Source organism: Callorhinus ursinus, unplaced genomic scaffold (genome assembly GCF_003265705.2).
Source record: "Callorhinus ursinus isolate GAN/ISIS: 27379988/994484 unplaced genomic scaffold, GSC_fseal_2.0 scaffold49, whole genome shotgun sequence".
NCBI lineage: Eukaryota > Metazoa > Chordata > Mammalia > Carnivora > Otariidae > Callorhinus > Callorhinus ursinus.
In genome coordinates this window covers 8,106,451-8,122,475 of record NW_027397111.1, presented here as the reverse complement: position 1 = coordinate 8,122,475, position 16,025 = coordinate 8,106,451, and the positions used below count along the sequence as shown (strand labels likewise).

The 16,025-nt window shown below is 45.9% G+C and overlaps 1 protein-coding gene across 2 annotated transcripts in view; it reads right to left on the bottom strand.

Moving 5' to 3' along the window:
• The window catches only part of SCUBE2 (signal peptide, CUB domain and EGF like domain containing 2), a 75,242-nt gene extending 61,901 nt beyond the window's left edge, over window positions 1-13,341 (bottom strand). Inside the window, exons 1-3 of one of the 2 annotated variants that reach the window (XM_073882934.1) lie at window positions 13,027-13,341; window positions 11,552-11,674; window positions 3,251-3,376 (exon numbers count right to left, since the gene is read on the bottom strand). In XM_073882934.1, coding sequence (XP_073739035.1) covers window positions 3,251-3,376; window positions 11,552-11,674; window positions 13,027-13,150 — 373 coding nt within the window. In that variant the 5' untranslated portion in view covers window positions 13,151-13,341. The remainder of the gene's footprint in view (window positions 1-3,250; window positions 3,377-11,551; window positions 11,675-13,026) is intronic. The other variant, XM_073882933.1, reaches the window with a different exon arrangement.
• Window positions 13,342-16,025: the final 2,684 nt, after the last annotated feature.

The window sequence follows — 16,025 nt, the reverse complement described above, 5'->3', positions numbered from 1 at the left end:
TTTTAATTTGCACCTTTTGACCCCTCAAAACCTTTCACTTATCCATCTCCACTGGATTGCAGACTCCTTGAGGACAGAGATTTTTGTTTTATTTAGCACAGCCCTGGAACTGCAGATGCACATTGTTCAGTGCATGAACAAAAAAGCAGGAGAGCATAGCATCACCAGAGCCAAAGCAGAGGAAACTTCCAGAAAAACCTCAGACATGACAAAGCCTTAAGGAGAAGGCTGATACAAAAGCAATTTATTTTGGGGCGCCTGGGTGGCTCAGTCAGTTAAACGTTCGACTCTTGGTTTCAGCTCAGGTCATGATCTCCGAGTTGTGAGATCAAGCCCCGCATTGGGCTCTACGCTCAGCACAGACTCTGCTTGTCCCTCTCCCTCTGCTCCTCCCACTGCTCGCTTGCACACGCGTGCTCTCTCTCTTTCAAATAAAGAAAGAAAATCTAAAAAAATTAAAAATAGAAATAAATAATAAAAGCAATTTACTTCTCCAGCCTGATTTCCCATGTGCCTAACACTAGCTTCTGGGCACATCCATAACAAGAAAATTCACATTTAAATATCTGTTATCTGGTTTCAAGCTTCAGATCTTACAGTCATGCATCCTCCCACACTACCAGGCAGCTGTCTTTCTAAACAGATGGGACCCGAGCCATCCCCTCAAGCCTAACAAACTTGTCCTTCTCTATGCCAAAGGGTAAAGGGAGCACATTCCAAAGAATGAACCGCTGGAACACACCTGGCCAAGGTGTTCCATGATGAGGACTCATGGTGAGCAGGAGAGATCTGTTTCCCTGAATGCCAAATCCTGGATTGGTTTTGAGTAAAGGTGTGCTCCCCTCTGAGCTGCCACCCACCCATCCTACCTTTAACCCACTATTCCTTTCTCCAAAGCCACTAGAAATGTGCCATTGAGTTGGGTGATGTACTCTGACTGAATTAATACAAAAAGTGTGTGGGTTCACATGCACAAATAGGTATCACTCACCTGGTGAGTTTCTCCAGACTGCAAAACAGTGGTTCTCAACCCTGGCTGCACGTTAGCACCCAGATGCTGGGACCCCACCTCCTGAGACACTGACATAACTCGTCTTGGATGAGACCTAGGCAATGGTGTTGTTTTAAACTTCTTGAATGATTCTAATGTGCAGCCGGAGTTGAGAACCAATGCCACAACACTGAATAGCCTTAGCACTCCTAGACACTCGATAAATGGAAACTGAATTCAGGCAGGTGAGTTACACGGAAGAGGGCTGCATTTCGTTTCTCAGGCTCTCAGGCATTCAGGATCTTGAAGCACTCTGGGTTTAGTGCCAGGCTTAAGAGGTATATTCTGGCTAATATATTTGTGGCTAACATGTGGTGAGGGGCCGAGGAGAGGTCCGCGGTCAGCCCAGGGAACGCTGGACAGCGCTGCTCCTGAAAAGTTTTGCCTCTGAGCTTCCATGTCACAAAATGGAAGTCTAAATGGCACAGAAATCTCTGTGTCTGCTGGTCTTGCTCTTCTTACCGTACCACTTCATTTTCTCATGGCTTCCTTTAAAGAATCCTTAGCCCCTTCAGATACACTCAGCGATACTCAGGATATTTCTGCTAGGCAGATCCTTGCTACTGAGGCCACCAAGAGACCCCAAGGAGGGGAAATGGAGATAGTCCGCTGAAATATCTGTGTTAGCAGCCAAGGCAAGGAAAGACCCCCGGCCTCAGGATTTCTGAGCCAGCCTTGACTCGGAACCACCTGACCCAAACCTGGCCCAGGTCCTTAAACCCTGGGTGGTTTGGCCTGTTGCTCCTAGGAAGCTCACATATTCCCCCAGGCACAACTTGGGGTTTAGCACAACTGTGATGACTAGATCTGCCATTAGACATAAATTCCCCCAAATGCCACTTTTGGCAAATCAAAAGGAAATGTGAGACTCACCCCCAGGAAATGGTAAAAACAAAACCCCCAAAACATACTGCATGCTTCCCCAAAAATTACACACTGAAAGTGACTTCATTTTTTTTTTGAGTTTTTAATTAATCTCAATTGACTGCTGTTGTCAGGATTGGCTCTCTAGTGTCTTTTTGTGGTCCTGACTGCCCTAGGCAGTCTGCAAAGGGGTTAGTGAGCCCTCAGCCCTCAATCAAATCTTCCTGACCACCGCAGGCTTGCAAGGCCAAGTGTTCTGACCCAAAGACTGACCTCTCGCACAGGGCACCAACAGGAAGGCCCAGAATCTATATCAGGATGGGATTCCAGGGGACACCGAAGTGGAATAAACGACATACAAGGGTTGATTCCCAGATGGAAAGTCTCTCCTTCTCCACCACTCAAAAAACGAGTTCTGTCTGTATTTACCTAGTGACTTTTATGCTGCTCTCAAAGCATTTAATCAAGCAGCCATTCCCTCTGTACCATAATGGAACATCTCAATAGCTGTCCCCACCGTGTCAGGGTTTGGCTCAAGTTACTCCTTGGTCAGCCGAACAGACATCAGCAGGTTAACCAGACAAAGGGCCGTCAGTGTCAAGGACCCTGATGCCATCTGTCTCCCAGGATGTCCTTCTGTACAACTGATAACATCAGCCTTAAAATGGAAACAGACCACGAATACCTGTCTGCCAGGTGTGCTGCATCATCTAAGACTATTCAACACTCAGCCCACTCAGCCCCATCCAATTGCTTGCTATTTCTGAATTCTGTTTTATTCCTGGCAGAAGCAACCAACATAAACAACGCCCTTTGCAGTCCCTAACTCAGGGACTAAAACTCCAACAGATGTTCCTGTTTTGTGGAATAAAAGGAGGATGTTAATGGAAGGTTTCTATTTGAACTTCTCTGTCTCTCAAGCAAAAAGGGGGTGGGGTTACCTGACTGAGATCCAATCACACATTTGGAATTTTCAGAACAAGTAGTTTTACCTAATTCTAGGATAGAGATACTTACAGCATTAAAGAAATGGTTATAAGTCTTTCAACCCAAGGCCAAAGATCTTAAAGGGGACAAGTCAATGCTAGAAATGAGTAATAACAATGATGTCCATCTCCTTAGACTAATGGAGAATTTATATCATGAATGATCACATAAAAACTGAAACACTTTACCTGGTTTTCTGTCAGGGAGTGTGATTTCTAGGGAAGCGGAAAACACAAGTCTCTGATGCCCTTTTTGTTTTAATGAGTATGTTTTCATCAAAGGAAACAAAAGGGTGGGGCACCAGAGGGTAAGTAAAGGAGCCCCACCATTTCCAACCGTTTTCCTTACCAAGACAATTATGACCATCATGAGCCAACTTGAAGCCATCAAAACATGTGCAGCGATAATTGCCTGGAATATTCAAACAGTCATGGACACAGCCTCCGTTGAGTTCATTTTCACACTCATCAATGTCTGAGGAATAAAAGAGAAGTAAGCCAGACAGGGGCCATTTCTTTTTTTTTTTTCCCTTGGGGGGCCATTTCTTTAGGATGGAGATATATGTATTTACCCTCTAACCAGCCATCCCACTTCTAGGCATCTACCCTGAAGATACAGCTCCAACAACAGGAAAAATAATATGCACAAGGTTATTCACTGCAGTATTGTTTGTAATCACAAAATACTAGAAACAGCGGCGCCTGGGTGGCTCAGTTGCTAAGCATCTGCCTTCGGCTCAGGTCATGATCCCAGGGTCCTGGGATCGAGCCCCGCATTGGGCTCCTTGCTCCGCGGGAAGCCTGCTTCTCCCTCTCCCACTCCCCCTGCTTGTGTTCCTGCTCTCCCTGTGTCTCTCTCTGTCAGATAAATAAATAAAACCTTAAAAAACAAACAAAAAAAATACTAGAAACAACCTAACGGGCCCACACATTGGAAAGTATCTGAAGAACTACGGTACATTTATTCGATGAAGTACTGTGCAGCTGTTGAAAAAAGAGAAAGGGCGCCTGGGTGGCTCAGTTGGTTAAGCGACTGTCTTCGGCTCAGGTCATGACCCTGGAGTCCCGGGATCGAGTCCCACGTCGGGCTCCCTGCTCGGCGGGGAGTCTGCTTCTCCCTCTGACCCTCTTCCCTCTCGTGCTCTCTATCTCTCATTCTCTCTCTCTCAAATAAATAAATAAAATCTTTTTAAAAAAGGGAAAAAAGAGAAAGATCTCTATGAACTGATTTGGGGTGATTTCTAGGATATACTACTAAGTTAAAAAAAAATCAAAATGCAAAAGAGGATCTGTAGTTTATTATCATGTAAAAAAAATCAAGGAAGATGAAAAATACATACATTCCAGTGTGCTTTTTGGCAGACCTTGACAAGCTTATCCTAGAATGTATACAGAAATGCAGAAGACTCAGAAGAACCAAAACAATATTGAAAAAGTAGAATTTTCCTCTGATTTGGAGGACTTCCACTTACAAAAAGCTACAGTTATCAAAATCGTGTGGTACAGGCATAAAGTAAAACATACAGATCAATGGAACAGGATAGAGTCTAGAAATAAACATTATATTTACGGTCACTTGATTGTAGACAAGAGTGCTAAGGCAATTTATCGGGAGAAATGATAGTCATTTCAACAAATGGTGCTGAGACAACTGTCCATATGCAAAAAGATGAATTTAGACCCTTAAACTGGAGTGCCTGGGTGGCTCAGTCATTAAGCATCTGCCTTCGGCTCAGGTCATGATCCCAGGGTCCTGGGATCGAGCCCGCATCAGGCTCCCTGCTCAGCGGGGAGCCTGCTTCTCTCTCTCCCACTCCCCCTGCTTGTGTTCCTTCTCTCGCTGTTTCTCTCTGTCAAAAAAAAAAAAAAAAGACTCTTAAACTCACACCTACAAAAAAATCAACAAAAATGGATCAGGGTCCTAAATGCAAGAGCTAAAACCATAAAACTTTTAAGAGAAAACATAAAGCTTTTATGAGAAAAATCCAAGACCTTGGATAATACAACACCAAACACACAATTCATAAGTTTTAAAATTAATAAGTTGGGGCGCCTGGGTGGCTCAGTTGGTTAAGCGACTGCATTCAGCTCAGGTCATGATCCTGGAGTCCCGGGATCGAATCCCGCATCGGGCTTCCTGCTCAGCAGAGAGTCTGCTTCTCCCACTGACCCTCTTCCCTCTCGTGCTTTCTATCTCTAAAATCTTTAAAAAAAATAAAATTAATAAGTTGGACTTTATAAAAATTTACAACTTTTTAAAGTTTTAAGGGACGCCTGGGTGGCTCAGTCGGTTAAGCGTCTGCCTTTAGCTCAGGTCATGATCCCAGGGTCCTATGTTTGAGTCCCACATCGGGCTCCTTGCTCAGCAGGAAGCCTGCTTCTCCCTCTGTCTGCTGCCCCCCAGCATGTGCATGCTCTTAAATAAATAAATAAATAAATAAATAAATAAATAAATAAATAAAATCTTAAACACGCACACACAAAATCAACAAATAAGGGGCGACTGGGTGGCTCAGCCATTAATGTCTGCCTTCAGTCAGGTCATGATCCCAGGGTCCTGGGATCCAGCCCCACATTGGGCTCCCTGCTCAACGAGGAGCCTGCTTCTCCCTCTCCCACTTCCCCTGCTTGTGTTTCCTCTCTCGCTGTCTCTCTCTGTGTGTCAAATAAATAAATAAATAAAATCTTTTAAATAAATAAATAAATAAAATGAAGACAAGCCACAGATTGGTGGAAGATATTTGCAAATCACATACCTCATAAAGGACTTACAAAGAACTCTCACAACAATAATAAGACAAACAACCTAATTTCAGAATGGGCAAACAATTTGAATAGACATTTGACCAAAGAGGACAGAGAAATGGGTAATAAGCATATGAAAAGATGGTCAACATCATTAATTATTATGGGAATTCAAATTAAAAACACAATGAGATACCATTTCACACTCACTAGAACAGTTTGAATAAAAAAGACAGACAACAAATGTTGATGAGGATGTGGAGAAATGGGAACACTCATAGACTGCTGATAGTAATGTGAGATGGCACAGCCACTTTGGAAACAACATAGCAGTTTCTTAAAAGGTTAAACAAATTTCCCATGCAATCTAGAAATTTCTTTATGCTTCTAGGTATACCTCCAAAAGAAATGAAAAATTATGTCCACACAAAGACTTGCAGGTAAATGTTCATAGTGACATTATTTATGATAGCCCAAAAGTAGAAACAACCCACATATCCATCAACTGGTGGATGGATAAACAAAATATGGTATATCCATACAATAGAATATTAGTCAACAATAAAAAGGAATAAAATGCCAGTATAGGCTACAACATGGATGAACCTCAAAAACATGCTATGTGAAGGAAGCCAAAAGCAAAAGACCATGTATTGTATAATTCTATTTATATGAAATATCCAGAAAAGGCAAATCTGTAGAGACAGGAAGTAGACTAGTGGTTGTCCAGAGCTGGGGCTGGGAATAGGGATCTTATTGAGACGAGGAAAATGTTTGAAAACTATATTATGTGATAGTTGCACAACTCAGCTAATTTACTCAAAATCATTGATTTGTAGACTTACTTTGAATTGGTGGATTCTATGGTATATGAATTAGAATTCACTAAAGTAGTTCAAAAGAAAATACACATTTATCAGGGTGCTTGGGTGGCTCAGTCATTTAAGCATCTGACTCTTAATTTCAACTCAGGTCATGATCTCAGGGTCCTGAGATGGAGTCCCGTGTCAGGCTCCACACCAAGCATGGAGCCTGCTTAAGACTCTCTCTCTCCCTCTCCCTCTGCTCTCCCCCCCCACTCACACTTGTTCTCTCTCTCTCTCGTTCTCTCGAAAGAAAGAAAGAAAGAAAGAAAGAAGGAAAGAAAGAAAGAAAGAAGAGAAAAGAAAGGAAAAGAAAATACACATTTATTTGCAAAAGAAATCTAGGAAGCAGGGAGGATAAACTAGGTTTATCTAGAAACTAGAGAGATCAGTGATCCATGGTATGTGGGAAAAGGATGAAAAGGAGGAATGAGGAACAGGAGAATAGGAATGGGGAAAGGGAGTAATACTTCTCTGGGTATGCTATTTTGTATAGTTTTGACTCTCGGAACCGTAGTGATATATTCATGAATACATACATACATAAGGACAAACATATGTACTTATGTACATACATACAATCAACCAGTATACAGAGGTGGGGGGGAGGGGAACAGATAAAAATGGATACAAAGAGAAACAAATGAACTTAGCTGTATAACAAATGAATAACAACCACACTGAAGGAAATGTAGAAGAAAAGTCACTTTGAAAAACACCTTGACTGAATGTTCTAAGGCTAAAAATAAAAAGAGCTGTATACAGATACTGTACTTTAATTAGTAAATCTGTTTTACTTTCAAGGCTATGGAATAGTTTTATAAATTATTTATGTGCATACTTGGATTGAATAAACAGGTAACTATATTGCAGATAATGAGAGCCACCTTTCTCACTGTTGGAGAAAGAAGTTACAAATAAGCAAAGAGGGAGACTGAGTAAATCTTGTGGCATTGCTTTGGAATCCAAAGCATCAGTGTAAGTCATTGTTTTTAAAATATGTGCAAATGGATCTATATATAAGGAATAAATATAGATTAATGTATATGTGTGGGTTAGGATACATACATATATTTCCTAGGTCTGTGCATGGAGAAAGCCTAGGAGCAATGACATCCCAGTAACAATGAGAACACCAAGCATCCAGTTCTTGGTTTCTATGTACCATTTCCCAATAAAAGGAACCAGGGCTCCTTGGAGAAGTGCCTGGTTCCAGGGCTGGGGAAGGGAAAATACAAGATGAGTCTGTGGTATCTTATGGTACTAGAAAACTAGGAATTTCTCAAAAAAGGATGAGAGCATGTCCAAAGGACACAGGAAACAATGTGAAGGAGCTCCCAATGGCTAAAGCTGGAATAATCTGAGCCCAAAATAAATGACTGTACAAATAATTAAATACCCACGAGTCCATACTGGCAATAAATACATAAATCAATGCATAAATAAACAGGGGAGAAGAAAAAGATCTTCCTTACAGAAGAATCTCAGTCAACAGACGTATAAGGAATGAGGGAAAAACAAAATTACCAGTTATTACATCATAGTAATAACTGTCGCAAGGCAAGATCCACAGTTGGATGCTAAAATCAGTGGGCAAAGACTTGAGAAGAAACAGGATATTAGCATAGACTGAAAGTATCTGCCCTAAGATGTGTGTTTATTACAAAAGAAAGAAATCGTAACTTTGCAGTGGAGAAACCCAGGATGTATCATCTTAACCACGTGATCGCTAGTAATGGCACATATTAATGTCATGCGCCTCACCCTCTAATGCCCCCCACCATGGGATGTGCCAAAAAGCACACAACAGCATTTCCGTAGCAGTATTGCCAAAAGCTTTACTCTTTGTATTACTACAATGCATAATCTTAATTTTATTGTGAGAAACCTGGGACATTCTCTTACTGGGTCAATTTCTACCGTATCAATTCTTATCATGAAAAAACAAGGCAAACAAAAGAACTGAGCAGTACTCATCCAAAGTGTCGAAGTCATGAAAAACTAGGAAAGAAAGGAACTGTCAAGATTGGAGGAGACAAAGGAGACACAACTAAATGTAATGTGGGACTCTGAATTGGAATGGCCTTGGAGGGGGAGAACATTAAGAAAAAACCGGTGAAATCTGACTAAGGTCTCTAGTTTAGTTAGAAGTATTGTGCCATTGTTAATATCCTGGTTTTGATATTGTACTGTGGTTATATAAGCTGTTAACATGAGGGTAAGATAAGCGAAGGGCATATGTGAATTCTGCACTATTTTTGCAACTTTCATGAAATTTAAAATCATTCCAAAATAAAAAATTTTTTTTAATTTTTTTTTTTTTTTTAAACACAGCTCCTCGGGGCACCTGGGTGGCTAGTCATTGAGCATATGCCTTCAGCTCAGGTCATGATCCCAGGGTCCTGGGATCGAGCCCCACATCGGGATCCCTGCTCGGCGGGAAGCCTGCTTCTCCCTCTCCCACTCCCCCTGCTTGTGTTTCTTCTCTCGCTGTGTCTCTCTCTGTCAAATAAATAATAAAATCTTAAAAAAAAACAAAAAACAAAAAACACACAGCTCCTCAATACAAAGGCCAAGTTTAGATTCATCCTTGTTAAATTTGATTCAATTCCCTAGACTGAGAAGTAAGAACCATACAATGAACACTGACCACTGAAATGCCCCATCCCCAAAGTCTGGGATATAAACAAGGATCATTTAGAATGAAACTTCATTTCTTCAAAGCCACTTTGGAATCATATTATTTTCAAAATACTTATTCATGGCCCATATTTTCATTTCTCCAATAATTTGGCAGAAGAAACTATAGAGGATAAAATTCTGGTCACTCTGGGCAAACCCAGTTCCCATCCTTATACTTAAACAGCAGCAGCAAAGCTGACGATAAACACAACAGAAACGATACCAGGGGTTGGACCCAAGAGGTTTAAACCAGTAAGCCAAGGAACACACATAAAAGAGTCACATCTTCAAATATCTATATCTTTGAATCCTTGCAATCTTCATTTTCTTTCCTTTTCCTTCTTGGAAGAATGTTTCTGCTTCTCGACTCTGGCACCAAGAAATCCGAACTAAACAGGGACATCCTTACTCACTAGCTTTATAGGTATTCAAAAGTATTACAAGTATGTAAAAGATCATATCCCTCTGGAGTTTTAGTTTTCAATGACACTACAACGAATATATGCTCCCTGTTTACAGTGATTACCTGTGGATAAAGGAGTAAGAGGGTCTTTAATTTTCTATTTCATACATTTTCTGTATTGTTTGACTTTTTATAGTAACAATATATATTATTATTTTAAAGCCAATTTAAATATATAAAAGCAACAACTCCAGTCATTCATTAGTTATTTTAAACTAAATAGTAGACCTTTCGGGCGCCTGGGTGGTTCAGGTGGTTGGGCGACTGCCTTCAGCTCAGGTCATGATCCTAGAGTCCCGGGATCAAGTCCCGCATCAGGCTCCCTGCTCGGCGGGGGGTCTGCTGCTCCCTCTGACCCTCTTCCCTCTCGTGCTCTCTATCTCTCATTCTCTCTCTCAAATAAATAAATAAAATCTTTAAAATAAAAAAATAAAAATAAATAAAAACAAACAAACAAATAAATAAATAAATAAAATAGTAGACTTTTCCAGGATAAACTGTCAGCAATTCAATTTCATGTGTCATATGTCAAGCCTAACAGCTAAGAATAAGGAAATTCTTGCCACCTGTCATTCTATATCATTTGCTAAATATGTACTCTATCTCAAAGAAACCATGGCAAAGTTTCTGCCCCCCCCACTCACAGAGAGTATACAGAAAACCAGTGAAAAGGTAAACATTTTTTCCCCAAGCAGGGTATGAACATGTGTGAGTTCCCATTCTGTAAGTAGCGAGAATGTGGTACAGAGGAATGGGCAGAGAGAGTTTCAGGGAGAGGTAACCTTTTGGCCTCCCATGATGTAAGACAGAGAGAGACAGCTGCCTGTCTCTGGGAGAACATGATCTTAGAGAAACATGAGGGCTTTAAGGATGGACTACCAACCCCATTTGCTATGAACCTGACCAGGAGCATGCCTCCTCTGATAGGAGAAGCAAGTTTTGCTCTTCACGCGCAAAGGAAAATATAAATATCAGGATTTCTCACCCACCAAAGAAGGACAGCAGGAGGCTGAGTGAATCCAAGAGATAAGGGTCCAGGGACAAAGCTAGGGTAGACATCTGACTTTCTTCAACCTGTTGGTAAGCTGTGTGATTATGGCCACAAGTCCCCTTCCCAATTCCCCGGGGCCTTAGTGTCTCACATATGAAGGATGGGAATGGCTCAGAGCTCCCTGAAAGAGAAGAACCCTGCCAGCTCCAACATGCCATGATTCCATCCCCAGGAATAGCCTCCTCCTATGAGTGCCCAGTCTCTGGCCAGTTCTGAACTTCAGAGTTCCTGACACTGGCCCAGAACACAAGATGGCAGAGTCCAGACTTGAGGCTCAAAGATCTAGAACTCTAAGGGCTTAAAATATCCCTTTGCACACCTTTCCAGGGTGAGCATGCAGCTCCAAATGAGGCAGGCCCTTGGTATAGCTCTAAAGCTTGGGAGGTCACAACGCCAAACAGCCCAAAGCCATGAACAAGATGGACCCTCCAGAGCCAGCAGTGGAGGGCAGGACTCCTGCCCTCGGACTCCAGGGCACAGGTGTAAACTGCCCCAGGGAGGTGAAGGATCAGCCCTTCTCTGGCAGGCATGGCTCTCCTGATCCATATGACTGTTGACTTTCTGTCCCCACACTGAGTGAAACCAAAAATACTAAAGCACCTCTTTTCCTTTACACAAGCTAGACAAAAGGACATTTTGGAACCACATAAAACTATATGATCAGCTTTAGGGAAGACCTAATGTTCCTAGTGCTCTAAGGCTCTGAAATGTATTCCAGAAGGTGGATGGTATGACGTGGGGGGCAGTGGAGGGGCACTTTTACCAGCATGAGTGGCCACTACAAGAGCTGAGGGGGTGGGGAGCTTCACCTGCTGGCCCACTTACCCCCGGCCCCAAGTCACTTACCCTCACACTGCCTGCCCTCCCCTTGGTAGCCAGGCTTGCAGGAGCACTTGTAGGAGGTGAGTGTATTCTGACAGACGGCACTGGTGTGGCAGTCATCTAGCCCTTGGGCACACTCGTCCACATCTGCAAAAGAGCACAGCAAGCTCCTGGTGCCATGCCCCAAGCCCTTTGAGATCTGGCATCGGTCCTCCTCTAGCTTCACCTCCCACCAGCCCACCCCACTCCTCATCACCTAAACTCCTCAGGAGCCCCTGGGATGAACCACTCCACTTCCAGGCTTCTGTTCCCTCTCACTAGACTACCCGCCACACACCCTTTCTACTCGCCTGCAAGACTCAGCTCCAATCTACTTTCTCCAGGGAGCCTATTGTGATCCCCCAGTGGAGGTGGTGTCCCCCACAACCTGCTGCCATATTTATATCCTTTCATAGCACATATCACACAGGACTGTCACTGTTTTCCTGCCGGTCCTCCCCTCTAGATGGTGTCTTGATTACAGACTCTGTGCCCTTGATGCCAAGCACAGTGCCTGGCACATGAGTAGGCAGTAATAAATGCCTGTTGAAGGAAAAGACCAGGTTGGCAAAAACGAAACAAAACGAAAAAAGCAAAACCTGAAAACCAAGCAGTGTCAGCTTTCTCGGGGCTTGGGATATACAGGAAAAGCTTGCCCTGGGCTCTGAGCACACCATCCTGAGCTCTCTGATGGTGCAAAGTGGGAATGGTTTCCACACCCGCTGCCCGCCCTCTCAACCTGGAAACCGGCCTTGGCCTGAAGTATTTCCTGCGTTGACACCACTCTAGGATGTTAATTAAAAACAAAAGTTTTTGAAATTACTGCCAAGTCCAGTTAACGCACAACGTCCAGGGTACTTATCTCTGGCCGCCCGGAAAACCCAGGTTTGTTGCGGCTTAAGGCTCACGGTATTCCCGGATCCTCAACCGGCGCCTGTTTCGCAGATAGAAAACTTGGAGCCACCCCTGAAGCCCGCAGAACTTCCCGGCTCGGGAAGAAAGACGGAGCAAAGCTGCCGCGACCTCACGGAGGTACCGCGGCCGGGACCCTCAGGTTCCCCATCTACACACATGAGGAGCTGGACCGCCGAGAGTCGGGTGCCCTCCGTCCTTCTCAGCGGGCTAGAGTCTGCCCAGCAGGCGCTCTCCGGGGACCCCGGGCAGCGGGACCGGGGCGGGAACTGTCATCAGCCCCGGGTCCGAGGCCCGGCCGCGGCACTCAGGCCCTGGGCCTCTAGCCCAAGCGGTGGCGGTGGCGGCGCCTTGGCCTGGCCAGTGGGTGAGGCCCCAGGGGAGCGGGGGCCACGCGGAGCTCCCGCTGCCAAGCCCTGGCCCGGCCCGCCCCACGCGGCGCGACCCCGCGGGGGGATGGGGAGGGAGGACCCGGGACCCCGTCCCGGCGTCGGCCCCGCCCGCCCCTGCCAGGTGCGCGCCGAGGCCCCGGAGGTGCGGGCACTCACCCTCTGGCGGCCCCGGGGCGCGGCCCGGGCCGGGCGGGACCGCCGCGGTCAGCAGCAGCGGCGGCAGCAGCAGCGGCAGCAGCGCCCGGACCGTCCCGGGGCAGCCGCGGCCCAAGACCCCCATGGATGGCGCGGCGGCTGCGGGCAGAGACGGCGAGCGCGGCGGCGGCTCCGGGAGGTGTGTGCGGGTGCCCTATCCGCCGCGCTCTGACACCCCCGGCCCGGCCCCGCCCGGCCCCCGAGCCCCGGCCTCATTTTCACACGGTCCTCCCCGGGGCCGGGGCGGGCAGCGCGGGGCAGTGCCGCCCCTCCCGGCCCCCTCCTTCCCCCTCCGGGCGCTGGGCGGAGGGGGCGCGGCCGCGGTGGCCGGAGGGCGGCTGTCAAGCTTGGCCGGGCGGGCCCGCGTCCCCAGTGCAGGCCCCGTCACCAGACCCGCTGTTCCCGCACCCCCGCCCCGCTCCAGCCCGCAGAGCCTCGTGCTCCGCCTGTTTGCAGTGTCCTACAACTTGACCCAGTCCCTCTTGTGGGACAAATAGCACTCTGGCCTGAAATATTCCAAGAGGAGGCTCCCAGAAAGTGTCCTGTGTAGTTCAGAATCCTATAAGCCCCAAACCCTAAAGCCACCTGTGGGGCTTTCCCACCTCTCCACTTGGGCCGGGCAATGTGGTTGGAGGGAGCAATTCCACACACTTCTGACCCTCAGGAGACTCGGGGGGGGGAGAGGGCAACATCGTTTGCTGCTCACCTTCACATGCGCTCTGCACCTTTCTCCATGCCGCCCAGGCCAGGCCTTCTGTGATCCCCAGCCCCAAGCAGTGGCCCAACCACCTGTCCCACCACCCCGCGTGCTTAGGACTGTTCCTCCCTGGTACACTGCTGGGCCTAGAATCACAGCAGAAAATGTTCATCTCACTCAACACTAGTTAAATGTATCTACAGGGCAGCCTAGAAGGTGGAGGGAAAGGGGGCTAGCAGTCAAAGGTGAGCCAGCAGGGACAAGAGACCACACCAGTTTTGCCTGGGTCACGGGTGCTATCTATGACCACCTGAACTCATAAACATCAGGTCTGGCCAGCTGCAAACACAGGCAGCGCCTGTCAGCTGGCCGTGCAAGCAAGACAGTCCTTACAAGGGCACATGTGCATATGGAGACTTCCCATACCTCCCCTTGCCACTGATGATGGAGCCCACTACGCTCGGCGCCACTCCAGGAACAAATGCAGCAACGATTCCGAGATGCGGCTGTTGACCACCACACTGAGGGGTTTTAATCAGAGTTTCTCTTTATTTTCTACATTTTCTCCTATGCATACATATACATACACACATACATACAAACACACGTTTGTGTACGTGTGTATATATTTACAGGAGAAAATTTAATAATGAATATATATGAATAGTGAATACACACACACACACACACACACACACACACCCCTTTGGTAATCAGAAAAAAAATAACCATCTCAGAAAATACCCACCTAGCTCATGCACAAGAACATGTCTTCCTAGGGTCCATCCCCTTTCCAGAGCACCCCTCTTTGTAGCACACACCCCCCGACCCCCATCTGCTGCCCCTGTCTTTCCCATGCCCATGGGCCTAGGCGAAGAATGCCTCTTTGGGCCTTCATTGCTAGTGCTGCTGCTGGATGGAGAATCTAAGAAAATAACTTTTCTGTGGTTGTTTTTCTTTTGACCTTTTCATCCCCAGTGAAGGCAGGCAGGTTGCATCCCTTTTTCTGTCTTTTGCCCCTCCCTCCTACCCCCTTTTGTTTGGTACCGAGAGAGACACTCAGCTATTTCTAGTCATAAGGATGGTTTTTACACATTTGTAAATCTTCACTTAGTGAAACGTTCCCTCCGCCTTTGTCTTTGTGTCCTTAATGGTAGCCATAAATTACCGCTTTCTTTTCTCTGTGCTGCATCAGGCTTCATTGCTTTTGAAATGATCAAAGTTATTTTCTTTTAAAATCCAACTAGAAACTGCCCATTGTGTGGCACAGACCTCTTTAGCTCCAGTCAAAGCATATAAATACATAAAGCTGCCCATTAAATTCTACGGGAGCCTCCTCCAGCCCCTGGTGCCTGGTAAAGAAATAAGACATGTGCTGTTCTTTCCCTTCATCTTTTCCCCAAGTTTATGTTTCAGTTAGAATACAAATTAATTATGATAAGACCCAGTGCTTTTTTGCCTAAGAGGGTCAGTTTTTGTCATGTTTCCTGGAAAAGTTCACCACTGGCACAAATCTCAAAAAATGTTCTGAATTCTATTTTGTTTGCCCCGACTACCATACAAATGTGCTTTCAGCTGGTTGGCTCCCAGACTCCTGGGCAACCTTTCTGACACTTCAGATTAAAGTCAGTATAGTTTACAACTGGAAATTTCCATAGGGGAAAGGCTCCAGGGGAAGTTTATATTCAAATGTCAATGTTTTCCGTGTTCCAATGTCGGGAGGGACTCGGTGGGCCCTGCACTAGCTGCCATCTGCCTTCTGTTGTCAAGCTGAGGTCCCCACAAACTTCTCTGAGAGGCCACAGCCACTGTCCCTGCACTGAGGCTCAAACTGCCTCTTCCTCTCGCTCTCCTTCGCTTCAGGCTCAAGACCTGAGGGGGAAGAGAGCCCAAGCAGCCCCACCACACTGGTGTAGGCTTCTGGCACGAGAGAGACTGTGGAGGCGGAAGACCCTGGGTGCCTCCGCACCATGGACAGCTAGGTTAAACTCTGCAGTCACCAGACACCTTTCAGTGCCCATCTTTTTTGACCCCTCAGCAGCCTTTGGAAACTCTTTTTGGAAACTGTCCTTCCCCTGGATTTTCATCACAGCAGGCAAGCTCCTGGTTTTCCTCCTACCTCTCAGGAAATGCCTTCTCAATCATCTCCTTGGGTTCCTCTTTCTACACCTCCTCCCTCCCTGATGGGTCACTCATTCCCTTGCTTCCATAATAGAAATCTCCAGCTTGGATCTCTCCCCATAGCTTCAGGTCTATGTATCCA